Here is a 27,578-nt window from a genome sequence, read left to right on the forward strand (position 1 = left end):
CTCTGGTTTCCAAGACAACTGGATTCAGGTGAGAGCGCAGAACTCTTCCCGCTCTGCGGGTGCTCGGTTGCTCTGGCAGCTAAACGAGGGGCGGGTGGGCTCTGCACGAGGCTCCCCCGTCTCGGGCTGCCTGCGGCTAAGCCTCCTTGCTGAACACAGGCGGGTTGCCCACTCCCCCCAAGGAGCCCGTCCCACTCAGAAGTGAGATACTGTGAGTTCAAAATGAGAGCTCTTACGTTATTGGGCGATGCAAAAACTCTAGAGAAAGACAGCAGGATGAAATGAAAGCGAAAAAGATGCACTGCGAGCAGGAGAAAGGCTCTCAGGCCGCGCCGTGTCTGAGGAACAGCTTCTGAACTCGCCCGTGTTTGGGGTATTTAAGACCAGGTCTCGCACAGGGACAATAAGACCTCTTTGGTGATCAGTTCAGTATTTGCACAGGCAGCGTCGCTAGGCTCTCGAGGGTCCTTTCCACATCACGTCTAATGAATTTGAAGAGGAAAATATTTAAATCGAAGGACAAGTGACTCTTTTTTGCAAATTTCTCCACTCTCTGCATTCTTTAGCTGGTTCTTCAGTCGTTGATGGATGTAAACTTTAAGCACGGCAAACGGAACACAGCCCCCAAAGGGACCGTCATCACGTGATTTTGCTCGGCCTGCCCCAGGGTGGACCCCCGGCTACAGGTGACCCGAACCGTCAGGGAAGCAACAGCAGCCCCGCGGCCTCCCCCGAGCCTGCGTATCAGGTTCACTCGGCACAGCCGGGCCCGTGTCCCCTCCAGCGCTTCTCTGCGTCCAGGACAGAGCTGGTCACGGTCACGCTGGGGGCGGAGGTGAGGTCAGCTCGCCCACTTCTCAGCCCCGGTTGGACGGTATCCAAGCCGTCCAGGGAACAACCTGGTCACGCACAGGGACGTGCCCCCGGCGTTACCCCGGCCGCTGTACGTCAGCCGTGCCTAACAGATGAAATCACGTGCCGTCGTCATCTCCTCGTCACTGGTTATTAAGCACTAACAACATTTTAAATGTGTGCTTGGCAGCTGGCTGTTTACGCAGAATAACTGCATCTCTCTGGAAGCCAAGGACTTCTTTCTTAAGAAAGGATACGTGTATTTTGAAAATATCTTTAAAAAAACATCGGATTGCCTCAGGTGTGGCCCCCGACCAGCAGTGTGGGTGCCACCTGGGGCTTGTTCCACTGCAGGCTCTGCAGCCTCACCCCAGACCCGGGAGTCGGCCATGCGGGAGTGGAGCCAGCACCGATCGGGGGCAGGCCCTCATCTGATGCTCTGCACAGCGCTAGAAGCATCACTGCCTGCGAGGGAGGGCAGTGGTGACTGCTTGTCAGTAGACAGGAAGCCTTGCTTCGGGACGCTGCGGGCTCCAGGCTCCCCAGACAGCCAGGAAGGTAGAAAGGGCCCCGTGGGGTCACAGCGCTCAGAGGACAGGATACGCTCCCTCCTCCTCTACCACCCCACGGCTTCTCCCGAAACACAGTCCCTGTGCGGAGAGGCGGTTATTCCTCTGGGGAGTTTTAAAAACTGTACACATTTTATTTGTTTTGTATTCTCTTCGGGTCCCGTGTGGTGTGCCACGCTTCCAAGAAAATAATTAGGTTACAAGACCCTAACTGGGCGTGGAGGGTGCGATGGGGGTAAATGCCGGCTTCAGCCTTTCCGGGCCTGATGAGCAAAGCCGTTGTGCTTTTTTCTCAAAGACCAAAACGAGGCCAACTGACCTTTTCAAAGAGCAAGAGACTTCTGGCTTTAATTACAGGACTGAACGGATGGCCCCGTGACATCCTCTCACACCCACACGTATTTTGTAAATTCCTTGGAAAAACACTTTCATTTTAAACATAAACTGTGGAGAGAAAAAGTTGAGTGCAATTTCCAAAGCTGGATGAGGGTGAACGTTTAGGAGGAGATGCTGACTTCCAGAAAGCCCCGCGAGCAGGGTCCCCTCGGCCCTGCTGTGTGTGGACAGACTCTTCACCCTTCACGCCCCTTCCTCGCTCCCCTCCCCCCTGTGCCTTTCCCCGCCACCTACCTTCTCTTCACTCCTTCCCTCAAACCCACATTTTCACTCTTTTGTTGCGTGAATGCAGTTTCGTGCTTCCTGGTCTTAAGTGTAACGTTCATTGACCCCCGGCCATCCGAGCCAGGAGCTGACACCCCTCTTTTAAAGGCCCCCAGGGACTTCTGCACAAAAGATGCCCATCAACTCCGAGCGTGAGAAACGGCCCAGGGAAACGCGGCAGCGGGGACGCCAGGGCCCGAGCACACTGACCTGGGGGCACCCCGGAAGAGATAGTGGACGAGGTGGCCAGGCCAGCGCCCACGGCGGTGAGGGCCGCCACGTCGATGGTGTAGGTGGTGAGAGAGGACAGCCCTTGGATCTTATACTCGTGCGTCGAGCTGTTGAGAGTGCGCTCCATCCGCGAGTCGCTCTTCCCGTACACCTCCCAGGAGATCTGGTAGCCTGGAAAACAAGCGAGGGCACAGGGTGAGTCCCGGGGTCCCGGGGACAGAGGCTGGGCCACCCGTTTATCTCGGAGAATCTGAGCAAGAGCAGGGAGCTCAGCCGGGCCCACTGAAGTCCGCTGCGAGTCCACAGCCCCCGGAAACGAGACCCCGGGCTGGGCCCCTCCGTCCGGCCGCTGGATCTACAGGGGCGGCAGGAGGACGGGGCTGGGATCTCGGTGAGCTCGGTCCCCGGCGCGTGGACAGAGGGGGCTGAGGGCTGGCTGGCAGCCTGCGGTGCTCGGGGCAACCTTCTCTTGTCAAATGATAGACAAGCTTCATCCGCATTTCCATCTGTAGAAGCTGATATTTTCACTACACGGTCTCCAAATCAGCAGCTTGCTCCTGGCTTGCAACTAACTTGTGGAAACACTGCCACTTTTCCCTTTACAAAATGACTGAGAAAACACTTTTTGCCTTAAAGTTTCTCTCCCCCAGGGCATGAGTGTCGCTTCCAGCTCTGCCTTCCCCTTCGGGCCTGTTTTCCGAGCGACATCTGGTCTCCTCTGCACTCGGATCGTCCGGCGGGGCCTCAACGATCACAATTTATCCAGCCATTGCAGTTTGGGGCTCAGAGAAAAAAGACCCTGCCAGCCCCTGGGTCAGCCCCCTTAGAGGGGGCTTCTGTGATTAGAGAACATTTAAGAGTGTCTCCTAAAGAGGGAGGTGGAGATGGAGGGCGCTCCCGGGGCCAAAGGCAGAGCGCTGAAAACGCCTGTTCTTCCGTCTTCCCGGACGATAAACTGGGGAGACAGAGGCACTGGGAGGCGTCTTCCCGTTCCTCTCCCTCTGATGAAAGCAACAAACAGAGTGAGAAACTCTCACTCACAGGTAAACAAGAATTTAGAGGAGAGCGTCCCGGGACCTCAGTGTTGTGAAAACAATAAAATTTTCATGTCAGAAGCCGCTGCCCGTCTGCTGCCCCACAGCCTGGCGACCTCTGTGTGCTGGGGGGCTCCTGTGCTAGGGTGGGGCGGACGGGGCACCCGGCAGTGGAGGAAGCAGGGGGCCCTGCCACACGTCGGAAGCCCCTAGCTGCGCTCCTGGCCCGCGGGGACCGCTAAAGCCCACTAGGCCCACGGCTCCAGCTGCCTCTCGGGGGGCCAACCACTCACCATCTCCCGACTCCAGACCTTAGAACCTCCCTCCTCCCGGGGACCATCCTGACCTCTGGCTTCCCGCATCCTCAGTGGGCCGGCACGAACACCACGGTGCCCTAAAATCAACCCGTTCTGTCTTTCTGGCCAGTTCAGATTTTTGGAACTGATTGTACAATTAAAAAAAGAGAAACCTTCAGGGCAGTGAGGATTAATGGCTTCAAATCCACAGAGTATTTATGATGTTCCTGTGATGCTCTGAGCACTTCACCTGCATTAACTCGCTCAGCCTCATGCCAGAGCCCTGAGGCTGGACCATCGCGACCCCCACATACAAAGGAGGAAGCCTGTGCCGCCAGAGGTTCCTGGACTGGCTGGAGGCGGCCCAGGCTCTTCACGCTCCACGAAGCCTCCTTCCACACGACCTTGCCCTTGACGTGCACAGGCAAACCTGGAAACCAGCCCCGGCCTTGGCGGGTTAGCCTGATAAATCTCTACATGGAGTGACGACACTCGGGGTCTTCCCTGAACGCACAGGAGGAGAAGGCTGTCGTTATGTCGTCATACACGTTTGCCGTTATGTATGTTGTTAATGTCACAACCTTGTCTGTCGGACAATTGTATTTGTTTAAAAGCTGTTCTTCATCAAAATTTCCTAAAATATAGCCTTTTGTTCTGCACGGCAACCTGGAGCCCAAGCACGGCAATTACAACACCTTTAGCAGAAGAGAATTACTAGGATCTCCTGGCATCAAAACTGACACTCCAGCGTGCTGCCGTCATGGCTACAAACACCACCAAACGGACGACTGAAGACGCCCGTGTGCTCGGGAAAGGGTGTGACAAACACCAGCAGAGAGAGGGAGCTGGCCTGGAGGCCGCGCACAGAGGGGCCACGCGGGGGCGTGCGGTGGGCAAGGCCCCGAGCGGGCCGTCCTGGCCGTGAGTGTCCCTCTGGCTCCGGTGCAGGAACGGGCCTCCAGCTGGCGCCCTACCTGCTCCAAACAGCTGCCCAACTGAGACTAGCGACCGGAGGAGCTTCAGAACTAATTCTGCGTGGATCCGGCGCGAACTCTCTGCGAGAGGGCAGTGCATCCAACCCCAGGCTGTCTGCCTGCATCCCGGCCCTCACAGACCAGAGCTCACGCAGGGAGACAGGAGGACGCTGGAATTTACAGGGAGCGCTCGTGGGCAATTCGTGCGCGAGCCCGGCGGCCCTGCCGCTCGCCTCTCCTTCCGGCAGCACAGGGGAGCTCCCGGCACCCAGTTTCCTGAGGGCCGTCTGCACACAGAGCCGCCCGCACGCGGGACCAACGGCATGCTGCCGGCAGCTGCTCTAACAGCCTCGGGCGCAGAGGGACGGTCGCTGGTCCCACGCGGACGTTTCCTGAAAGGGGCTTTTGGAGGCCAGGTCTGCCCACAAACACGGTTTTTCTTTTGCTATACTTGGTAAAATTCTCTCCCTCCAGCCTGGAAAAGGCCTCTGGGGTGCTGCCGGCGTGCCCCACGGGAAACCCAGTCAACCTGGGGAGCGCCGCCCTGCGTGTCCAGGCGGAGCGTCCAGGGCAGGGAGAGCCCCACGGAGGGCAGAGGTCCCTGGCAGGTGACCACCGCCGGGCTCCCCCCTCTGGGGAGGCCCTCTTCCCCCGCAGCCCATCGTACAGGGTGGGCGGGAAAGGCGACGGCACAGGCCAGACGTGGTGGGACAACGCGGCCCCGAGACATGAGAGCGGAGCGTCTGCCTGCAGCTCCGGCCCAGACCCTCAGAGCTGCCACCGCGTACTCGCTCCCGGCCCAGGGGCAGCGCGACCCAGCTCTGAACAGCCGGCGCTGCGAAGGCTGAGTTCCACAATAAACATATAGCTGCTGCCTGTAACTACAGGAATTTGTTTAATAAAGCACGAAATTGGGTTCGTTAAGCTCTATTAGCTGGCGTGACGGAGGACCACCCATCGGGAGTACTGGTGCCGCCGCTCAGCCTGGGGATGTCAGCTCCCCTCGGGTGATGACGCCCGGGGGGGCTCCTTCAAGACTGGAAACTGGAGGGGAGACCTCGGTGCTCCCCAAGGGCAGGGTGGGGCTGAGGGTGTGTCTGTGAGGGGGCGAGGCCTGCCTACCGCCCCGGGGAGTGCGTCCACCGAGGGGTCCTGGCCAGATCTCTGAAACGCAGCACACTGAGGTGAACCCTGAAGCCTGAGCTGACGGAGGTGAACGGTCTGCCTCTCCCCACCTCAGCCCCCTCTGAAATCAGCAGTAGGTACGGCTCTAATTCACTCTAATTCAGCCACAGACGGTCCCCACGGGGCCTGAGCTCGAAGGCCTTTTTCTTCCAGGCGGTAGGGCCTCCTGCTAAGCATTTGCTTCTGGGTTTGCCTTCCCTCTTCCCACTAGCCTGTTTTTCCTCCCTTTGTGTACCTTAAAGTGACATCCTGCTGTCTGCAACCTCCCTCCTCCGCCCCTGCACCCGCCTGGTTTAATTCCTTCCGCTCCTGGCCACAGGAGGGCTTCTTCATTACCTACTCAGCACTGCAGTCCTCTACTACGGAGACCTCAGAACGTGCAACACATTGGGGTTTTGAGGTCCAGTTTCAATAGTGACTTTTCCCCATTCCTGGACTTAACATTATTTAAAGTGGGTATTTCAAAACATCAGCTTCTCGAGGGCAGAACTAGATTCGTAAATTTACTTCATTTAACAGTGAGGGTCAGAGGCGGCGTCAGTTCTCAGGTACCATCTGGACCCGAGGACTCCACTCTGTGAGGGGGTCTGGTCGAGTCCAGGTGAGTAGAGGGCACCCAGCAGGGAAGCAGTGGGCGGGGCTGACGCTGGGAGGTTTCCTGAGTGACGGGAGAGAAAGGAGGAGTTTCGTGGAGGAACACGGTCCCCCGGGGCACTGCAGGGAGAGTGGTGCTGGCCCCCCGCCCGTGTCTGGGGGCCCCCGCAGCCCTCCGGCTCGAGTGAGTCACCATTCAGGATCAGAGCGCGCCGCACTCCTTTGGACGCCCCCTGTGTTTGCAAAGCTGAGTTTTTGGTGGTGGCTGTGATAAGGACACAGGAACAACGTGAAAGCCGACGTGGAACAGGAGCTTCGGCAGGCAGGTCCACTCTGATTCCAAGTTGGAGAAGCTGGGCAGGACCTGGGGGCGCACACGTCCCATCAGGAACTAACTGGTTATTTGAGAAGGTAATGCAAATATTCTTTTCTTTCAATTAATGTGTCTTCTCTTTTCAAACGTCTATCAAGGAGCTAGGATAGAAATACTTACTAAGTTGTGTGCACCTGACCACCTGGCAAGCAGAACTGCCGGGTGTTTCTCTGGCCTGCGGCGTGGCGAGGGACCCAGCGAGTCACCGAGCGCAAGGACCCGAGACAGGGACGCTCTGGGCTGGGGTGAGCAGCGCGGGTCGAACCCGCGTCCAGGCGTTGATGACGTGGAGGGGAGGACGCGGCATCCCTGTCCTGGCTTGGCCACCTGCTGGCCGCGTGACCCTGGGACATTATTGCCCAAGGTCTCAGACGAGGTTAGGAGACGCGCCTTGCCTGGTCGTTCGGAAAGTAAACAAGAGCCGGAACGCTAAGGGGGCCTGCACGCGGGAGGCGCCCACAGGTGGTGCTGCCACCCAGGACACAGGGCGGGAGGAAGGGGACCCTGACCCTGTGGCCAGGCCGGGGACAGCCGATCGCCCCTGGTCCACACTGCTCATTCCCGGACAGTTTTCTTGACCACACAGCCGGCGTGAGCATGCTTTCTGGGCCACGGGGCTCACGAGGGACCCCAGGGGCATTGGTGGTCGGCTGGACCACCTGGCCAGTCGCTGAGGGGTGGGCACAGCTCCGGCTCCCGAGGGGTCACCAGCGGACGGACGTGAGGTCCCCAGGAAGGGCTGCCAGAGCGGTGGGGCCTGCGCTGTGAGAACGCTTCGTGGCTGGCGGGACAGTTCAAGTGCTGTCTACTGAATGGAAAGGGCCGCCCGGGGCAGATCAGGCCAGGCAGCCCCCGGGGGCCGCCCGCAGCCCCGTGAGGGTGTTTCGATGCCCGTGTGTGGGGAGGGGGGAAGGGGTGTGCGAGGGGAGCCCTGAACCTGCTGGAACACGGTCCTCCCCAGCCTCCCCCGAGGCCGAAGCCCATGCGGATTTTATCAAGTCTGCGATTCTTTCACCCAAACTAGGGTTTAAGTTCAGCTTTAACCTGAGAGGTTCTTCAGAAACCTCTTCTACAACAAAATCATTAAAAGCCCTACTAAGGTGAGCTGTTCCCCAGAGACCCCGCGCAGGAGAGGAGAGGCGGCCGGTGCCCAGCCCCGCGCCCCTGGGTCCCCGGACGCGGCTCACCCTGAGGTCCCCCGAGGGTCCCGAGGGGGCCGGCGGCCTGGCACTGGCCCCGGGGGCGTGGCCTGGCCACTCGCAGGCCGGGCACCGGGGCCGCACGCGGCGGCGGGCGCCCAGGGCACAGCCGCCGAGGAAAGGTCACCCCACCCGCCCGGCCTCAGGCTCCTCAGCTGTAAACAGTCGTAATCTCAGCAGTCGCCTCACCGAGTTGCCGTGAGAACTAAGGGAGAGAAAGGCCCACGAGAGGACGCACCAGAAACACGGATTCCTGCCGACCGGAGGCGCTAGAGGCTTGTTCAGATAAGGCGCGGAGGCCAATCTCCAAACTCTGAGGCTGCAGCCCAGGCAGGAAAGGGCACCGCCTGGGGGATGGCGAGCGAGCCCTCTGCCCTCCGCCCTGCGGCTAGTCACCCTGCAGGGGCCACAGGCACCCGTGCGCTGCCAGCCGCACTGCTTGGGGCTGGGTCCATCGCTCTGTGTTGGGGCAAACGTGTTCCTCCTCTACCTGAAGACTGAGACCCTTACCTGTAACGATGCCGTTTTTCTCCAGGGGCTCCTGCCAGCTGACCTTGAGAGACGTGTCCAGGATCTCCGTGAAACTCAGGTGTCCCACAGCTCCGGGTTCTAGCAATTAAACACAAAGACGTCTGTTAGCAAGACAGCCCAATACTCTCTGGTCAGATTTGTGTGGAACGTTCTCACTGTGGAAGGGGGCAGGGAGCTGGGCCAGAGCCCACAGGAAATGTCGGAGAAAACCCAGAAGGGACAGGGAGTCCGAGGTGTTGGAGGTGACCTGGCTATGGTCACATAACTTATTTCACTCGGCCTCATCCCGACCTCACCAAGAACTGCAGAGACCGGCAGCAGGAGAGGCAGACACAATCCCTTCTCTGTCTTTCTCCTGATCTGATCTAATTGGAACAACCAGGTGGCTGGATCCTGAAAGCAACCGCGTGCACCGGCATCCCCAGAGGCCTTTGCAGCCGTGTCATGTGTCTGGCTTGTGTGTGGACAGAGCCCGGAGACCTGGCCCGGAGGTAGTCCCGGCCACACCTGGCTGCAGGGCGACGCCTGCCGACCTGATCCAGAATTCCAGGCCGCAACCCTTACTCACTCTTCCCAGGGGCCCCAGGGGCAGGGCGGGCGCGAGAAATTTCCAGCAAAACGGCACGTTTCCCTGGAGTTTCCCTGACCGTAGCCCCTCCTAGTGCAGGAGGGCAGAGTGGCGGAGCTGCGATTTAACGCTGGGCTCAGCGGGGTTCAAGCCTGGCCCCTCTGCTTGCTGGCTGTGCATTACTTAAGCTCTCTAAGCCTTAGTTTGCTCATCTGTGAAACGGGGAAAATAAAAATGACTCACTCCGCAAGGTAATCGTGAGAAGGAATGGAATAAAACACGGAAGCGCTTAGCGTGTCCTGACACCACAGAAATGCTGATGGACGTTGGCTGCTATCGTTACTAGTTGTCAGTTATCGTACCATCAGAATATAAAGTCATCTCTAAGATGAACTTGCTGTCACTTTGAAGAACACCAGAGAGAAAAGGCCTGAGAGGCCACAACAGGAGTTCAGCAGATCCAAGATCACGGATTCTCAGAGCCGGAGGGACATTACGAATCTGCTCGGATCCCTCCCCGGCTTTGCGGCCGTAAAGTTCAACGCCAGGCCCAGGGCAGCGAAGCAACTGCCCGAGGATGCACAGCTACCAAGCCCAGAGCTGGGGCCTCCTGCTTGCTCTGGGGGGGACCGCAGGGCCATCCGGGGGCGCGGTACTTGTGGCGCACGGGCTTAGTTGCTCCGCGGCACGTGGGATCTTCCCGGGCCAGGGCTCAAACCCGTGTCCCCTGCACTGGCAGGCGGATTCCTGACCACCGCGCCACCGGGGAAGCCCACATTTCACTCTCTGAGCGTGGAACGTGGTAAAGGAGAACGGCTGTCAGGACCATCTCATCCTCCCCCAACTGTGAGTTTCCAGAAAGACAGTCTGACGGATTTTTGAACTGACTTGTTCTTTTTTCAATCGATAGAGCAGCAAAGAAAGCTTTTGGTTCCTTTTCTATTCTCAGTGTTTCTGCTCCCTGGATTCCTGCCCAAATAGTCCTGTCCTCTAGCTCTGCTGGAACCAGCTGGCAACGTCCAGGCTTAAGTTTATATTGTTTCCTCTCTACTGAGCTTCCCACTCCACACACCCTGGCCCCAAGTTCTTATTTCATCAGAGCTTTGGAGAAGAGGCCAGCTGGACGTGGGGCTAACCATGGCGCCGTCCGCGCCGTCACTACAGAGCGATGGCGGCCATTCCTCCAGCACCCAGAGTCCCAAGTCCTCTTTTCCATACACATTTTTTTTTTTTTTAGAAGATGTTGGGGGTAGGAGTTTATTAATTACCAAGTCCTCTTTTAAAGGCCACACCCCCCCCAAGAGCTGACAGCAGCCCTACCTCCCCCGTTTCAGTGAGATCGTCCCTACTTACAAGGATGCTCTATCTTTCTAAGTAGGATGAACAGGCTCCCTGCCTATCAAAAAAATGGTGGTTCAGTTAGAAAATTCTAAAAAGATGACATCACTGCCATTTTTCTCAATTCCCCAGACATTCCTGATTTCTCTCTTCCTTACGAACGGCGGGCCTGGCGGCCCTTAAGGCTCTGTTTCCTGGCTGCACAGCACTGTGAGATGTTTCCCCATAGTCAGTGTCTGTCTGTTTAACTGGCAACAATAGGGCTTTTTTAGTAAAGAATTCAGCCAGGAGTCTTCTCTCACTTATCTGAAGAAGTTCTCTGCTTTTTGCCACTTTTTATTTTTAACAAATGTCCTCTGGGAAGTAAAACCTGACATCCGGTTGGACCTGGCCATGGTCGTTGCTGAGATGCGGCCCTGGCCTCTTCTTTCAATAATGAAATAGAGGAAAACGTCCAAATGATGAAGGGCCGTGAGGGGTGCTCGACAGCCGCTCCTAGAGTTCACCACCACCTTCCTTAGTTATGGGGACTCTCCCCTCCCACCCCGCTTGCAGACGTAAAGCTGTTAGGCTGTGTTTTCCCACAGAGGAGTGGAGCACGGGGCCTCCGAGCAAGCAGAACGTCCCTTCTTCTTCCAGAGGTCCCTCTGCTCGCCACCCCCGCACTGTCCCCAGACCAGCCTCCCCTCACACGACACTGCCAGCGCCCAGGGAGCCTCCCGTTCCTCTTACGCCCACCTGATTCCCAAAGCGACTGCATCCGCTTAGGTGGATGGGCACTGATATCAGATATTTCCATCTGCGGTTAGACCACGGGCTCAATTATATTCCCTCAATTATTTTCCTCGGAAAATAAGGTCATGATCACTAATTGCTAGGACTCCCAAACCTACGGCTTCAGACTCTCTGCTGCCCACAGGCCACACCTGCCTCCATGTGAGTGTGATCCGACCAAACCCAGCGTCCTAACCCTGGACCTGTTTCCCTCCTTTCAGTCACGGGCATCACCATCTGCCCCGTCACCTACGCTGAAGTATGTGGAGTGATCTGCAGAACCCCTTCTTCCCACCCCCTAAGTCTAACCAGCCCCCAGTTCTCTGTGACATGCCTCTAGCGTCTCCCCTACTGCTGGCTCCACCGCTGGTGTAGAGGTGCACATAATTACTTGCCTTCTTCCCAGATTGCATCACCTTTCTCTCTAGCCCATCATCACAAAACCTCCAGACAGAGCTGCTGAAACACTCAAGTCACAGCCCTAAGGGAAATCCCTCTGTGGTTCCCCAATGCCTAGACTATCTCTGTCCAAGCGTCTCAACTTAGCAGTTGAGACTCTCCTGGGTCGGCTCCCAACTTGTTCTCTAGGGTCACCCCCACCCCACAGGCTACACTGAAGCTGAGCTAAATGCCTCATACCCTCTCACACTCTCTTCTACTCCCTTTGCCTTTACGGGTTCTGTTTCTTCTCAACCATTCTCGGCATCAGAAGCTCATCCGTCAGGGCTGACCTCGGTTCTCAGCTCCTCCACAAGACTGACCTGGCCCCCCAGGTATTTTCTGTCACTCCTCCCTGGGCTGCCGCAGCCACTGCTAACGACCTCCTTCCTCAGTGGCACTGACCTCAGTCCTGTCCACCTCAGATCTGATTAGGCTGGGAGCTCTAAAGGCAGAGGCTGTGCTTACTCATCTCTGCTCCCCCTTCAACACGCAGCTGGCTACCTCTCACATGATAGGATTCTACAAACCTCGGAATGGAAGTACATATACACGTTTGTATGTTGGACAGATGGATGAATGAACCCCCTGTAATTATGACAGGTCCAGTACACACAGAACTTGATGAGGTAGCCTTAATATCTTTTTTTGAAAAAAGAGAAGGCTACACCTGACCAACTGTCTCTTTTAATCCTAAAATCTGATGAGGGCTATAGAAAGCTTATAATTATAAGGCAGATTCCAAAGCAGAATACACATTATATTTTCAAGAACTCATGAAACCTTAACTGAGACTGATCATGTTCTGGGCCATAAGGCAAACCTCAATAAATTTAAAAGAAGTGAAATTATGCAAAGTGTGTTCTTTGACTGTAATGGAGCCAAGCTAGAAGTCAAAGGCAGAAAGACAGCAGGAACATCTCCAACACATGGAAATTAAATGCCACACTTCTAAATAATCCATGGGTCAACGAGGAAGCCTCAGAGGAAATAAAAATGTATAGAGCTCAGTGAAGATGAAACAGAACGTACCAAAATATGTGGGATGCAACTAGAGCAGTGTGAAGAGGAAAATTTATAACACTAAATGCTTACATCAGAAATGAGGACAGACCTCAAATCAATCACCTAAGTGCTTACCCCAAGAAATTAAAAACAGAAAAGCAAAATAAACCAAATCAAGCAGAAGGAAATATAAGAGCAGAAATCCATGAAATTGAAAATAAGAAAACAACAGAGAAAAGTTAATGAAACAAGATAGCGGTTCTTCAAAAAAAATCAATAAAATTGATAAATTTCTAGGAAGAATGACCAAAAACCTCCGCAAAAAACAGAAGAAAGAATGAAATAGGGAATCTGACTACATATTTTGCAGCCACTAGAAAAACAATAAGGAGGTACTACCAACAACTTTACACTCAGAAATTCAACAACTTTGTGGATTGATTCCTTGAAAATCACATATTACCAAAATGAAACAGACGACTGAGCAGTACTGTAACCATTAAAGAATCTGAAGTTACAACTTAAAAACTCCCAAAAAAGAACTCTCCAGGAACAGAGGACTTCACTGAAAAATTCTACCAAACATTTAAAGAAGAATGAATACCAATTTTACACAATCTCTTCCAGAAAACAGAAGAGTACGAACTTATTTTATGAGGCCAGTATTATGCTGATACCAAAACCAGACAAAGACAATAAATACAGTAAAGTAAAATCTCAGACCAATATCTCTCATGAACTTAGATGTAAAACATCTTCCATAAGGTATTGGCAAACTGCATCCCACAACATGAACAATAATTATACACCATGACCAAGTGGGATGTATTCCAAGCATGCAAGGTTGGTTCAACATTTGAAAATCAATCCACCTTATCAATTAACAAACTAAAAAGAAAAATCATATGGTCATATCAATTGATGCTGTTAAAGCAGTTGAAAAAATTCAACATTTATTCATGACAAAAACTCTCAGCAAGTTAATATCAGAGGGAAATTACCTCAACTTGATAAAGAACAGCTATGAGAAATATCATACTTAACAGTAGAAGACCAAATGTTTTCTCTCTAAGATCAAGAACAAGGCAAGAATGTCTGCTCTCACCACTCTTATTCAACATAGTACTAGAAATTCTAGTCATTGCAATATGGCAAGAAAAAGAAATAAAGGACATATAGATTAGAAAGGAAGAAAGGGAAGGACATGGATATGTCTATAAAAGAAGAATCTTTGTGGTATTGGAACCATGCAGTATCTTGATTGTGATGGTAGATACACAAATCTATACATGTGATAAGTTGCATAGAACTAAACACACGCGCGCATGTGCGCGTGCACACACACACGAGAACAAGTAAAACTGCAGAGATCTAAATTGGATCGATGGGTTGCATCAATGTAGATATCCTGGTTGTGATGTACTATACTTTTGCAAGTGTTACCATTGATGGAAACTGGGCAAAGTGTACATGGGATCTTAGTATTATTTCTTACAAGTTCATGTGAATCTATAACTATCTCAATAAAATTTCAGTTAAAGAAAAAGCAGATAGCAGATCAAAGTCAGAGTATGGAAAGAACATCAGGGATCAGTTAATAGTGGCAGAGTTACTTTTTATCTTTTTAATGGGAGGAATATCAGTGGTCTCAGAGGGTCAAGAAATCCATTTCTATTCTTCCTGTGTCACTAATTTGACACAGACCTTGAGTCAATTCAAGGCGGTTACAGCAGAGTAGTAGAGTGAAAGCCAGGTGGCTAGGGGTTATGGGGAGTGGGAGAGGTTAGGAGGCACAGTAATCGTTTATACTGAGAGCTGGGTGACTCAGTGGGCAGCACGGTCAGGGAGTTGGCACTTCCAGGTGAGGGAGACCTGAGCACATTTGTGGGCTGAGGAAAGGTCAGACTCTTCATCCTCTGAGATAGGGAAGAGGACCAAGAGTGAGAACATAGGGAAACTCAGGTGGAAGGGGGGGAAGCGAGGAAGCTCAACTTGCACGGCCTTGACCTCTGTAAGTGTCATTGCTGGGAGGACAGTGAAGCTGGGTCTCAGGGGGCAGGACAGAGCGGAGCAGTGGATGACAGCACCGAGCAGAGATAAGTACAGAAGGTCAGACCACACCCAGAGCCCAGCTGAGATGGGAGAGGAGGAAGCTGGAGGAGAGACAAGTGGCAGCCTTTTTAAACTTATTTAAGTTTTAATTCTCCTTATAAAAGAGTACACACTCATTGTAGCAAAGAGAATATGCAGAGAAATAAGAAGAAAATAGTAAAAGATACCCATAATCATGTCACATGGAGATAACAACTGTCGGAATTGTGATATATTTCCTTCAAGGTCTTTTCTCAGCTAATATGGTCTTATACAAGTGTATTTGTATAAAATTTGTAACTCATATAGTTTTGTATACTGTTTTTTTTTTTTTTTTTACCATGTAACATGAGATCAAGACCGTTTCCTCGCAAAACTTCTTTTTAATAACTACAAAATATTTAGTATATTGTCATTCCATAGGTTTTCAATTATCCCCCTTTGGAACATTTGAATGTTTTTCATTTTTTTTTCAATTACTAATAATTGTAACTAACCTCATTGTATATAAATCTTTACGCACATCTGTGATCATTTTCTTAGAAAATGTTTTCCAGAAACATCAGTTGGCCTAGGAGCAGAGAAACAGCTGATCTGAATTGACCAGCTGGAGACAATGGAAAGTCCAGGGTCTTAGAGAGGCGCAGGTGAGATTCCCCTGGGGAAGGTCGGGGAAGACATGGGCTGGGAGGCTTTAAGGGGAGATTCAAGAAGAAGGTAAGGGGATTGGAAGTTGAAATCTGAGTGAAGAGTAGTCTAGCGAGACAAGACCAAAGGCTGACTGTGCAGCTGGGACTGGACTGTCCCTCTTGTCCTCACAGCTCCTTCCTCTAGCCAGGCTTCCTTCCATATTCCACAGACCACCTCTGCCAAACATTATTACTACTTTCAATGACTTACCTCTCCAGGGTGAGCAGACTGTGAACACACTGAGAACACGGAGCTTGCTAGAGACCCACCCTGGCTCCTCCCCTGTGCTGGATACGACAGTGGCCCAAACCTCTTTGACAACTGGCTAAAGGCTATCGATAAGAACTGGGAAAGGAGTACTCACTGTCTTCATGTGTCCGTATGAGCTGAGGCGGGCTTGGAGGCCCGTCCCCCGGAGTGGTGAAACACAGAACTGATGTGAAGTAAGCAGTAAACTTCTTCAAGTTCGTTATGTACCCATGGTGGACTCCATGGAAATCTGGAGCAATGGTGACGACAGTGACGGCCTCGGGGACATCGGCTGGCCACGCCAAAAGCTGGGATGGAACAGGGTGAAAAAGAGATCCTTTTAATTGCATGTCTTCACCCTCAAGTCTGCACCAGAATTTTATTTCACAATTAAAATGTCTTCAAAGAAAGCAAAGTTGTAATTAAGGAACCCCATACAGCCTACATTTTATAATCTCACTGAAAAATATTGAGTTTAAAAGATATCTCGTAGATTATTGAGTACAAATATGTATATTTATATATATTTTTATACATGTGTACATAAATAAAATATCTACTCTAACTCATATTGGGAAAATGGACACTCCTCAAACCTTCACCTTCTGTTCACTTAAACATGTTACAGAACATATTTATTTTTTACCATTTAGAAATAATGATGACATTACTGTTATTCAACTGCATCAGTGCAATCAAACATCAGTACAAACATTTTTCTAGTTAGGCACCCGCTGATTCAAAAAGAAGCCCCTGGTTCAATGGGAACAATGGTAATTATTTATAACTCACATGACACCAGTTTTCTAAAAAGGATTTTAGGAGACATTATACTTTTAAAGAAATGTAGTACATATACACGTTCCAAGGGAAGTTGTTTTAATGTTTTGGCAACATTATGTATGAATGTGACTTTTAATTCCTCTGACACCAAACATTTCTAGGGTTAATTAGGTCTGAAAATGGACACTGTGCAGAACAAGGAGCATATTCATATAGATTTTAGGCCGACAACCAAGCCATCGAATGAACACCCCAGTCTTGCCAATAAGACCTGACAGGAGAGTCAGGAAGGCAGAATCCACTTCGTTGATCAACATGATTTCCTTTCTAAGGGGCTTCTGACTGTAGATACCTCGGCGGGGGGGGAAAAAAGGCAGGACAAATTTCCAGCTACGTCTGCCTTTCTAGTGAAAACCAAGTGTTTTAGTAAGTTGAATCCAAATGGAAAAAAAAGTTGGGAAAAAAATTAACTGTGTGTCTAAGGCAACAACACTCTCTGAATCCGAAACGACCAAGTTTTCAAGCAAACTCTCTATAAAGATACTCCCTGAGTTCACCTGCTGTCACAGAAGATTTGCGAACATGCTGCAGGTAACATTCAGATGGCCTCCCAGGCCAGCCAGGAGATGCTGATCTAAAAGGAAACGTAACCTGTACTTTTGGAAACTGCATCCAGGTACATCTCTGAAGGTAACATATTCTGGTACTCAGACGAAGGGCAGATAGGAGTCTGTCCTTGTCTCTAATTCAGTCCGGATAGGTGCCCCGAGTCAGCCGGTCCCAGTTCTACAAACAGAACTTTCCCTAAAGTAGCGAGAGGGGGACCTACTTATCCTTACTTGGTAGAAACATCACTCAGTTGCACCCAGTGCGCTTTGAGAGAACGCCCTTCCAGGAAGAAGTGGTTTGTACACGTGCCGATTCCAATCAACAGGGATAAGTCTCCGACTGGGCATTTGAAAATGGACGGCTCTTCTCATAACATTGTTCAGTTCTATATGAACCGTCCTCTTTTTTTCTTTCTTTTTGTTTTTTGGCCATGCTGCGCGGCTTGCGGGATCTTAGTTCCCCACCAGGGACTGAACCTGCACCCTCGGCAGTGAAAGCACCGAGTCCTAACCACTGGACCGCCAGGGAATTCCCGTGCACCATCCTCTTGATAACCAATAATTTGAGTTTCTGAACCAGTATAGCTGATGAAAAGACCCTGGATAAAAGGTGACCCCAGGAGGTCAACACACTCTGTAACCGGATGCCGTGGGTTCCTGATGAAATGAGGGGCGGGCAGCCCCCTCACTCATCACAAGACCGTGACACACCACGGCAGCCGCCCGGAGGCTGTGGCCCAAGGCGCCTACCTTGTAGCCCTGGTTGATGCCGTTGATGAACTGCTGGGGTGGAGGGTTCCACAGGAACTGGATGGTCGTGGAGTTCACGGCTTCCACCTGCACGTTCTGCGGGGGCGAGGTCGGCACTGCTCCAGGGCAGCGGAGGGAGACAGCAGGACACGCGGCAGGAGGCGTGGGGCAGGGGAGGGGAGAAGAGACGCTTAGCTGCTGCTCAGGATTCCCCGGCGGTCGCAGCGCTGAGAACGGGGAGGGTGATGGACGTTTTGGGAAGCTAATCGTGACGTTACAAAGAAGAAGAACTGGGCGACTTCTCATTTTCTGCTGGGGAATTCTTTAAGGCATATGCAGAAAAGTGGACCGGCTCACCTGAGCCCCGTGGGCGAGCCTTTCCTAGGGATCCCAGGATGCATAGCAAACAAAAGCGTTCTCTGATTTTTTTTTTCAGTTACCCAATATTTGAGATCAAGGCAAGCTTTCATCCAGAAATCTGCCTTCCCTGTTATATGTCACAGTGTTTCAAGCCCAATTATCCTTCACATGAAAAAAAAAAATCCTTTTTCATAGGTATTGTTATTAATTCATCTGTAGGCTAAATTTCTTTGTCTGCCATAGAAATTATCATTTAAAACATTTCCACTGTCCACTTCTTTTATTGATTTCAACAGCTACTGAACCCAATCATACACCTGCCCAGTGGCCTGTCTTCAAGGAAGTCATATTCTAGGGGAGGCTGATAGAACTGAAACAGGCAAGCGACTCTAGAAAACACACAGGGCAGAGCCTCTGCCCTAGGGAAGCATGGAAGGCCTCTCATCAGAAGACACCTGCACTAGGTCTGGGATAGAACTCTGAGGAGGGAAAGGCCTTGAGAGAGGCATTCGCACCTGGGAAAATGGAGTGAGCAAAGGCGTGGTCTTATGAAAAACCTGGTGAATGGCGAGAAAACAGTGAGCATGGCTGGACATGGGGCCCAGGGGGTAAGAGGGGCGGAGGAAATAGGTCACTGTGGGGATTGCCTCACATGCCGAACGCAGTGGACAACAGTGTATACGGTAGGCAATGGGGAATCAAAAGCCTTGGAAAACAGCAGTGACGTGACATGGCCAGCTTTTTAAGGACGATAACCTCAGTGGCCCCTGCAGAGGGTACTAGTCCACTGGCCGTGCCACGGCAACTTTTTGCAGGATGCAGACGAAGGTCCTGGTTCTTCAGGAGCTTGTTTCAAAAGAAAGACGCTGAATCCCAAAGGACCCTTTGGCTTAAGGTACAGAAACAAAGACAAGAGTCTCTTGGCACAAAACACGTGAGGACAGAGCATGGTCCTATTAAAAATTACTATACACCTTTCATTACACTCTTCTTCAGAAGCTCATCTCATTAGGAAGAGGTGAAAAACATAGAATTCATCCAGGCCCCTCCAGTCACGCTCCAGGTCACCTGTCTTTTCCCATCTGCTCTGGCTGCGCTATCTCTGGGTCCCTCCCTCAGTAAGTCACCAAGAAGACTGTCCCACTTCTCACTCAGCACCCATCCAAAATTTGTGGACTAAAGATGGCCACGGGGATTGCTTTGCCTAGGCTGTAGAAAGTTGGAAAGAACATCGCAGCCATTAAGCATGAGAAAAAGCTGAACAAACGATAGAGTCCGAACTTTTCTTGAGCCCGTAAGGAAGCTGAGGTCACAGGGCAACCAAGTGTCTAAAATATAAGAAAAGACGGACCTCCCCAAGGAGTAGGAATGTGAACATGGGCTCGCCTGTGACAGAGCACGAGAGAAAGAGCAATGGACACCACACAATTGGGAAAATTCAGCGAAATTCTTAATGAATTGCTAAAGGCTGAATGTGGGCTAGCAAGGGAGTACATAGAAAGTCTGTGCTGCAGATACACAAAAAGGTACAATGCATGTAAGACACAAAAACAAGAATAACAGCCCTTCTCATCAGAAACTATGTGAGCCAGAAGGTAATGGGGTGATATCTTTAAAGTACTGATAGAAAAATCTATCACCCCGGAATTCTACATTCTGTGAAAATATCTTCTAAATATGAAAGCAAAAAAAAGACATTTTCAGAAAGACAAAAACTGAGAGAATTCATTACTGGCAGACCTGCATGCACTATGACAAATGTTAAAGGAATATGATATCAGACACCAAAACTTTAGATCTATGCAAAGAATTGATGACTTCTGGAAATAGTTAAAATGAAGTAAATGTCATGTACTTTTTTCTTATTTTGGCTCTCAAAAAATAGTAGCAATTTATTGTGGGCTTATAACATAGGTAAGAATAAAATGACTGACCACAATCGCACAAAAGGTGGGAAGAAGGGATTGAAGGTATACTGTTACAAGGTCCCTACATTACTCACACAATGGATTTCAAGATACATTGTAGTTAATGAATGATATATATATTTAAACTCCAGAGTAATCACTAAACAGATTTGAAAAAGAGATCTAAATAAGGCAAGAGGAGAAAAAATAACGTAATTCTAAAAATATCTAATGAATCAGAAAGCAGGCAGGCAAAAGGAAGAGAAAAGGAAAAAGATAAGAGAGAAAACAAATAGAGAACAATTAGCAAGACGGCAGGTTTTAATCCCATCATATCGACAGTTACATTAAATATATAATGTAATATATTGTCAATATATTTTATTGTATAAGCCAATAAAAGAGAGATTATCAGTTGGATGAAGAGCGAGACCCAACTACACGGTGTTTAAAACAACCCCACTTTGACTATGAGGACACAAATAGCTTAAAAGTAAGAGAATGGAAAAAAATACATGAAACGCTAATTAAAAGGAACCTGGAGTGGTTATATTAATATCAGCCAAAGTAAATACCCTACCAAGGAATTAAACCAATGATAAAGAGGGATATTATATAATGATGACGTGATCTATTCACCAAGAAGACTCAGCAATCCTAAATGCAGGTGCAACAGACCTTCAAAGTACAAAAGGCAAAACTGAAAAAACTGAAAGTAAAAACTAGACAAATCTATTAGTATAGTTTGCGACTTCAACACTCCTTTATTTAAAAAAAAAAGAGGTAGACAAAGAATATCAGTAAGGATCTACAAGAACCACATCATCAAGTAACTTGACCTACATAATATTTCTTTTGAAATCTACCCAATAACAACATACTACACATTCTTTTCAAGCACATATGGAACTTAACTGAGGTGGACATATTTGAAATATACATGTCATATAAAACAAACCTAAACAAGTTAAAAATAACTGAAATCACAAAAAGTATGTTTTATGACCCAACAGAATTAAACTTGAAATTAACAACAGAAAGATATGTGGAAAATCCCTAAAAACTTCAAGATTAAGGAGCACATTTCAAAATAACCCATGAGTTAAAGAGGAAATCACATGGAAAGTTAGAAAGCATTTTCAGTTTAATGGAAGTGAAAAACACAACATATCAAAATTTGGGGATGCAGAAGTGTTAGAGGGGAATTTATAGCATTTAGCTGTTTATATTAGAATCTAAACTTCTACCTTAAGAATCTATGAGAGTAAATTAAACCTATGGAAAGAAACAGTAAAGAAAAAGAGCAGAAATCAATGAAATAAAAATAAACAATAGTTGAGGAAATCAATGAATCCAAAAGCTGGTTCTTTTAAATATCAATAAACTCTTAGCCAGACTGATCAAGAATAGACAGAAATCACAAATTACCAACATCACCAGTATCAGGAGACGCCTCTATAAACCCTACTGAGATTAAAAGAATAGAAGAGCATTTTGAGTATCTTTATGCTCATTAATTCAACAACTTAGATGAAATGAACAAATTCTTTAAAAGAAACACACTTCCAATCTACTCAAGAAGAAATAGATGATCTGAGTAGTCAAAGAGCTATCAAATATTTGAATACAAAATTAAACCCTTCCAACAAAAAAACCTCTAAGCATATAAGGTTCACTGGTTAATTCTACCAAGCATTTGAAGAATGAAATAAAAGACACTGTAAAGCATTATCCTAACACCAAAATAAGAAACAGATGTTGAAAAAAAAAAAGAAAACTACAGGCCAAATATCCCTGAGAACACAGGTGCAAAAACCCTTAATAAAATATTAGAAAGTCAAACTCAGCAATATGTAAAAATCACAATTTATCCTAATCAAGTGGGGTTTATCTTATAAACATAAGGCTGGCTCAATATCTGAATATCAATCAGGGTAATTCAACATTATCAATAGAATTTTAAAAATATAATCATCTTAATAGATTTAGAAAAAGAATTTGACAAAATTCAACCTCCAATAGTGATTAAAAAAACCCCCTCAAACTAGGAATTAAAAGGAACGTACTAAACTTGCTAAGGAGCATCTGTAAATCACCTACAACCAACAACTTATTTAAAATGAAAAACTGAACGCTTTACCCTAAGATCAGCAACAAAGCAAAGGTGTCTTTCTTGCCATCCCTATTCTGGAAGGGCAAGCTGGTGCAGTAATCCGAGAAACAGAAATCAAAGGCACACAGATCGAAAAGGAAAACAAAACAAAACAAAACAAAACAACCTCTCTCTCTTCACAGACAATATGATCATCCATGTAGAAAATTCCTCAGTCTACCAACTATATACTCCTAGAACTGAAATCAGCAAGATCAAAACACAGAAGTCCATTATATTTTGAAACATGAGCAATGGACAACTGGAAATTGAAGTTAAAAATTTAGTACTGGGGCTTCCCTGGTGGCACAGTGGTTAAGAATCCGCCTGCCAATGCAGGGGACATGGGTTCGAGCCCTGGTCTGGGAAGATCCCACATGCCGCGGAGCAACTAAGCCCGTGCGCCACAACTACTGAGCCTGCGCTCTACAGCCCACGAGCCACAACTACTGAGCCCACGTGCTGCAACTACTGAAGCCCACGTGCCTAGAGCCCATGCTCTGCAACAAGAGAAGCCCCCACAATGAGAAGCCTGCGCACCGCAACGAAGAGAAGCCCCCGCTCGCCGCAACTAGAGAAAGCCCGCGCGCAGCAACGAAGACTCCACGCAGCCAAAAATAAATAAATAAAATTAAATTAAAAAGTCAGTACCATTTACATAGCAGTTAAAACATGAAATAGATATAAATTTAACAAACTGTATGCAAGATCCGTATGCTGAAAACTGATGAAAGAAATTAAAGCCCCAAGTAAAGGATGAGTCGCATATTAATGGGTTGGAAGACAACATAACAAAGGTGTCAACTCCCCCAACTGATCTATGGGTTGAATGCAATCCCAACCAAAACTGAAGCTAGCAGTTTTTAGAAATTGAAAAGTTGACTTTAAAATTTATATGGAAAAACAAAGAAATTAGAATAGCAAAATCAATTTCCAAAAAGAAGAACAAAATTGGACAACCTTTACTACATGATATCAAAACTAACTATCAATCTACAGTAATTAAAACAAAGTGCTACTGGAGAAAGGAGGAACACATCGATCAGTAAAACAGAGTTCAGAAATTATTCACATGCATGTCAGCTGGTTTTTAACAAAAGCACAAAGGCCAACTGTGGAAAAAGAGAGTCTTTTCAACAGACGGTGCTGGAACGAACTGGACACCCATATGCCAGAAAACCCCACAAAAACCAATCTGGGTCCATACCTTACACCGTACATGAGAACTAACTCAAAACGGATACGGATCACAGGCTTAAATGTAAATCTATAATTACAAAAATTCTAGGAAAAAATAGTTTTGATGTCGGGTTAGGCGAAGATTTCTGGATATGACAGCAAGGGTACAACCCACCAAAGAAGAAAACTGTAAACTTCTGCTCTGTGAAAGACACCTGCTGAGGAAATGAAAGGAGAGGCCTCAGAGTGGGAGAAAATACTTGTAAGACACATATCCAATAAAGGACTTTTGTTCAGAATATATACAAAAAACTTCCAAAACTCAATAATAAGAAAACCAGAAACTCAAAAAAATTGCCAAAACTAATTAAACAGTTACTTCAACAAAGAAAATATAACGATAGAAATAAGCACATGAAAAGGCCCTCAATCGACATCACTGGCCACCAGGGAAATTAAATCGTGATGTGATACCGCTATATACCTACTAGAAGAGTTAAAATAAAACAGTGACCAGATTCTAGTGAAGATGCAAAGCAACTGGAAGTCTCATACTTTTCATGGGAATGCGGAATGGTAACAGGTACTTGGAAAACACTTTGGTAGTTTCTTACGGAGTTAAACACGCTCTAGCCACAGAATCCAGCAGTCCTACCCCTAAGTATGTATGCAACAGAAGCGAAAACTTCAGTTCACATAAAAATCCGTATGCCACGTTTATAGCAGTTTTAGTAATAACCACCCTAAACTGGAAACATCCCAAAGCCCTTCGACTGGTGGAGAGGAGAACGAACTATGGTCCGTCCATGGGATGGAACACTGCTCAGCAGTGAGCGGGAAGGAACGTCTCACGCTCACCAGCAACATAGGTGGGTCTCGAATGCATTACACTAGGGAAAGGGGCCTGACTCAAAAGGCTACATGCCGGGTTTTCCCATGTTTATGATATTCTGTAAAAGGAAAAGCTAAAGGAGAGAAAACGCGGATGGTTGCCAAGGGCTGAGGGTAGGCGCAGAGCTCTACCCTCGAGGTAGAATTTTACTGTATGTCAGTTATACCGCGACAAATCTGAGTTAAAAATGCTGCAGGTTCTTTGATGCTTTTCTCTCATCTAGAGGTGGTGTCTGTGTCTGGACCCCCTGAATGCAGGCTCTGTGACTATTTTGACCAAGAGAATACAACCCAGGCCTTAATGAACTAGAAGCTTCTACTCCTTATCTCTAGGACTGTCCTTTCTGGGAGCCCCGAGAGGCCATGGCAGGAGTCTGGTGACCCTGCAGCCACCATGCTGGAGAGGCTGTGTGCAGGTGCCCAGGTGGACGGTCCCAGGGTGCCCGGCCTCACAGCCTTCCCTGCTGTGAGTGAACCCATCTCCCCTCCCCCGACACCCACCCGCCAGCCCAGCCCATCTGCCAACTGACCGGGCACAAGGCACTGCCCCTCCGGGCTCCAGTTCCCAGCCCACCCAACCATGAGATATGACGCCTTCAGCCTCTACGTTCATTCTACAGCAATGGATAACCGGACGATCTCCCCCGGAAGAAAGAAGGAAAAGAGGGAAAGGGGAGGAAGGAGAAAAAGAGGGAAAGGGAAGGGGAAGGAAAACTATCAAGGGCTGTTTGGGAAAGGACTGAAAAGAGCTGTGGCGTTTTCTCTCAGAACCCACGCTCTCATTCTTCGCAGGCTTAGTTCTGGGATTTCATTTCCAATCACTGACTCTGAAATTCCGCACAACTTTCCAGTCAAATGTTGTTACATTTCTCTAAACTAAGACCATACGGATCAAACACTTTACTAAAATGGCATTTTGCATAAACGAAATGAGCAGTAATCTCCTGCTGTTCTTTGCTTTGCTCTGCGTTGGTGCCACGTAACAGCCATGCCGAGAGGCTGTGTTGGTGCCACGTAACAACCACGCCAAGAGGCGCTCATTTGCCTGGCTCTGGCCCCTCACCGCACCCCAGGACCCAGGCCTCCAGCCCTGGCTGACCCGGTTAAGAAGGCAATTCCCCCTCCCTTCTCATTACCCAAGACGGCACACAACCATGAGACTCGAGAACCACTGTCTGTGCCGTCCTCACATCAAAGCTCACAGGGTCCGGCCCTTTTGCACACACTCTCCACCCCAAAGTCACAGGATAGAGGTTCTGAGGCCTCAGATTCCTTTCTCTTACCCATCCTGGGTTTTACTCCAAAAATCGCCAACTTTTCTCAGCACTCTTCTCTCTCAGATCCTTCAGCTTCTCTTTTTCCTAATTATTGTCATCAAAAGTGACTCAGATTTGCGAACAACGGGATTAAAAACTCCCTCAACTGAGAAGAAGACCTACAGCCCATAGATCCTTCTTGACAGTGCTTCAAACACACGAGTCACTGTGGCTGAAACGGTTAGGTAACCCTGCCCTTCTGGGGAAGGCTGGGCTTAGGCTCTGAGCTGCCACCGGTCTGCAGAAAGGTGGAGGCCCACGTGTCCAGAGCCGGGTTCAGTCTTCACCAGGATCCTAGCTGGAAGCTGTGGCCTCCTGCTGCTGGGCCTAAGGCCTCCAGGGACCTTTTCTCCCCAGGTAATTAGCATTTGAAGTACCATTCTTTCCAATCCTCTAGCTGCAGGCCTTGAAGAGGCCTGGTGAAGTGACAGGTGTTATGCTTTTCTGTGATTTTCATTGCTCAAAAAAAAAAAAAAAATCCATTTTCACCAGGTAATTCCCCCACAGCACAGACCCCAGTGTGTCCTTGGTCTTAAGCTGGATGCACCATTAGCTCACTGGATACTGTCTCAATTCTCACAGCCAAGGACAAGGAGCTCTGTGGTGAAGCACCCAGCACGCGAGGGCACCTGACAACTAGGTTATGCGAAAGGAAAACCACAGGAGGGGTTTCAGATACAGGAGTCCTTTTCCTTATGGAAAACTGTTTGCAACCTAAAACGAGGGCCATTTCTGGGAGCTGAGAATGGATTTCTTAGAGAGTGGCGAGTAGGGGGCACTGCAGGGTAGAGTGGTCCCATCAGGGTGCTGTCCACGGGGTGCACCGGGGCTGGGAGATTCTCACGTCTGTCAACTTTTCACAGTAGTAAACCACTGTTTACAGCCACTCAAAAATGTACAACTGTTGAAACTACATCTGAAAACTATATGTGTGCATTACACACATTGCTAAGCGAAGAAAGGCAATCCGGAAAGCCTCCATCCCTTAGGAGTCCAACTATATGACATGCTGAGAAAGGCAAAACTGAAGACAGAAAAAGATCCGTGTTGTCAGGGCTGGGGAGGGAGGGATGAATAGATGGAACACGGGATTTCTAGGGCAAGGAAACGATTCTGTGTGATACTGTAATGGTGGACACGTGCCATTCTACATTTGTCCAAGCCCACAGAATGTCCAACACCAAGCGTAAATCCTGGGTGATAAACAGGCGTCAGAATAGGTTCATCAACGATAACAGAATTACCGTCTGGAGGGGGACGCTGACAGTGACGGACGCTGTGGGAAGGGCAAGGGGAGATGGGAAATCTCTGTAGCCGCTGTTCAAATTTGCTGTGAACCTAAAATTCCTCTAAAGTCTATTTAAAAAGTGAAACTATACATAGACTTGCTCTGTAAACCTCCTGAATCCGTCACTATTTTGCACTTTCTACAATATATAGTATCTGCGGCCAGGGGGGCTGGGAGCGGCTAAGCCACGCCTTCCCTGACGCCCGCTCGTCCAGCGTGTCAAGCTGAGCTTTACTTTAGCTGCAAGTTGCTTCTCATCAGTGAATCGTTGTTGTTGTTCAGTGTGTGGGGGTATTTTTTTCAATTAATTTGGTTAGTATTTTCACCTAGTCATATATACAGGGCATGTGTGATTATGCTTACGATTATTTTCTGGTATTAAGTGCTCCCCGATAAAACATGAATGATTTAAAATCTGTTCTTCTCCCTCATTCCCTTCCTTTCACCTTGGATAGTGATGTAAACTCAGCAAGATCTGATTCTTGATGAAATTTCAAAATGAATCATTTTTTAGAAATTTAAAAACATGTTTAAAAATAATAACCTAGAGAAGACATAGAAAATGGACTTGAGGACATGGGGTGGGAGGGCGAAGCTAGGGTGAAGTGACAGTAGCATCGACATATATACACTACTGAACGTAAGATAGCTGGTGGGAAGCAGCAGCCCAGCACAGGGAGATCGGCTCGGTGC

At 48.8% G+C, this 27,578-nt stretch overlaps 1 protein-coding gene across 1 annotated transcript in view; it reads right to left on the reverse strand.

Annotated features, from left to right (window-relative positions):
• Window positions 1-27,578, reverse strand: part of SDK1 (sidekick cell adhesion molecule 1) — an 817,812-nt gene that overhangs the window by 128,720 nt on the left and 661,514 nt on the right. The window contains exons 17-20 of the mRNA XM_060123048.1: window positions 17,793-17,908; window positions 15,767-15,959; window positions 8,478-8,576; window positions 2,292-2,483 (exon numbers count right to left, since the gene is read on the reverse strand). Of these exons, the coding sequence (XP_059979031.1) occupies window positions 2,292-2,483; window positions 8,478-8,576; window positions 15,767-15,959; window positions 17,793-17,908 (600 nt within the window). The remainder of the gene's footprint in view (window positions 1-2,291; window positions 2,484-8,477; window positions 8,577-15,766; window positions 15,960-17,792; window positions 17,909-27,578) is intronic.

The sequence above is a fragment of the Lagenorhynchus albirostris genome, chromosome 15 (assembly GCF_949774975.1).
Source record: "Lagenorhynchus albirostris chromosome 15, mLagAlb1.1, whole genome shotgun sequence".
In the NCBI taxonomy this organism is placed as follows: domain Eukaryota; kingdom Metazoa; phylum Chordata; class Mammalia; order Artiodactyla; family Delphinidae; genus Lagenorhynchus; species Lagenorhynchus albirostris.